This window comes from Dryobates pubescens, chromosome 11 (genome assembly GCF_014839835.1).
Source record: "Dryobates pubescens isolate bDryPub1 chromosome 11, bDryPub1.pri, whole genome shotgun sequence".
Lineage (NCBI taxonomy): Eukaryota > Metazoa > Chordata > Aves > Piciformes > Picidae > Dryobates > Dryobates pubescens.
The window spans coordinates 37,101,729-37,103,671 of record NC_071622.1 but is presented as its reverse complement, the minus strand read 5'-3'; the positions used below and the strand labels follow the sequence as shown (position 1 = coordinate 37,103,671).

Sequence of the window (1,943 nt, the reverse complement as noted above, 5' to 3'; positions counted from 1 at the left end):
CAAACCCTGGCAAAGCTCAGCCCAGCTCCAATGGCAGCTCCAGATATGCTGACTCAGCACTGTAATTATTCTCAACATCACTAACTGGTGTTCAGAAGGCCAGGAGGTGTTTGTTCCTGCCAGAGCACCCAGCCTCCGAGAAACATAAGGGAAAAAGAGGCAATTTTGGTGATGGAAAGGCCCTCTCAGGGAGTGTGACAATTATCCCAACAGATTATGGGTGGATCTATTTGTGCCTCCCCTCCAGTGTCTGGTCTCTGGTGTGGCTGCAGCGGTGCTTGGAAAGGTAGCCCTTCTTGGTGAAGCTCTTGCCGCAGTTGGCACAGGTGAAAGCCTTCTCACCAGTGTGCACACGCTGGTGCGTGGTCAGGTTGGAACGCTGGGTGAAACGCTTGCCGCAGTCATCACAGCTGTATGGTTTCTCACCACTGTGGATGAGTTGATGCTGGATGAATGCATTGATCCTGGTGAAGCTCTTGCCGCACTCAACACAGGGGACCAGCTTCTCTCCAGTGTGGATGCGGCGGTGGATAGTGAGGCTGGAGCTGGTTTTGAAGGTTTTTCCACAGTCCCTGCATGTGAAGGCCTTCTCAGTGCTGTGCACACGACGGTGCTGGCTGAGATAAGAGCTGCGGCTGAAACTCTTGCCACAGTCGGCACAGCTGTACGGTTTGTCACCACTGTGGATGATTTGGTGCTGGATGAATGTAGTGCTCGTGGTGAAGCTCTTGCCACACTCAGCACAAGGGAACAGCTTTTCTCTGGTGTGGATGCGGTGGTGGATGGTGAGGCTGGACCTATGTTTGAATTTCTTGCCGCAGTCACTGCAGGTAAAGGACTTAGTGCTGTGCACACTGCGGTGCTGGCTTAGGCTGGAGCTGTGGGTGAATGTCTTGCCGCAATCAACACAGCTGTACGGCCTCTCACCGGTGTGAGTGCGGCGGTGCTCACTGAGACTGAAACTGTAGGTGAAGTTCTGGCCACAGTCGGCGCAGCTGTACGGCTTCTCACCGCTGTGGACGAGTTGGTGCTGGATGAGTTGGGTGCTCAATATGAAGCTCTTGCCACACACAGCACAGGGGAACAGCTTCTCTCCAGTGTGGATGCGGCGGTGGATGGTGAGTTTGGAGCTGTGTTTGAATTTCTTGCCACAGTCACTGCAGGTAAAGGACTTCTCACTGGTGTGGGTGAGGTGGTGTCGCCTAAGATGAGCGCGCTGTCTGAACCTCTTGCCACAGGTGTCACAAGTGAAGGGCTTCTCACCGGTGTGGGTGTGGCGGTGGGTGGTGAGGTGACCGCTCCGGGAGAAGCTCTGGCCGCAGACAGCACAGGTGAACGGTTTCTCTTCAGTCTTGGTGAGGCAGTGCTGTATGAAGTCAGAGGTCCTGCTGAACCGCTTGCCGTCGTCACCACAGACGAAGGGTCGGGTGCCAGGGCAGGGGCAGTGGTGCTTCACCTGCTCTGAGCCAGGTGGGAAGCTCTGCCCACACTCAGGGCACTGATTCAGCCAAATCGGTGGCACTGATGGACCTGCTCTGGCTTCATCCTCCTCCTTACATTCCTTCTCCTTATCCTGGTCACCTTCACCTTCATTATTATCCTCTTCTTCATACTCATCCTCCTCATAGCCATCATTCCCCTCAGCATCATCATCCTCCATCCTGTCCTCCTCCTTCTCTCCCTTGGGGCTGAACTTCGGCTACTCCAACTTGATTTCGGGGTGCTGCGTCTCCATACTGTGGGAGGAAGGGGTCACAGCTGTGCAGCAGGGGAGATGGAAGCACCTGAGCCCAGGATCTCAGACCCTGAGATCCTGCCTGGGTCATAACAGCCCCTGACTCCCAACACCTCCCAACACCCAGGTGCAGGAAAGATCTCTCTTTGACCTTCCCTGGCTCAGACAATGAAGGCAGCAGCACTGACCAAGGAATACCAAACCACCT

The 1,943-nt window shown here is 55.0% G+C and overlaps 1 protein-coding gene across 1 annotated transcript; it reads right to left on the bottom strand.

Annotated features, from left to right (window-relative positions):
• Positions 1-226: 226 nt before the first annotated feature.
• Positions 227-1,660, bottom strand: LOC104303234 (gastrula zinc finger protein XlCGF26.1). The gene is made up of 2 exons (XM_054164981.1): positions 1,558-1,660; positions 227-1,428 (listed from the first exon to the last, which is right to left on the bottom strand). The coding sequence occupies exons 1-2, from the start codon at positions 1,658-1,660 to the stop codon at positions 227-229; spliced, it is 1,305 nt and encodes a 434-aa protein (XP_054020956.1).
• Between the last annotated feature and the right edge of the window lie 283 nt (positions 1,661-1,943).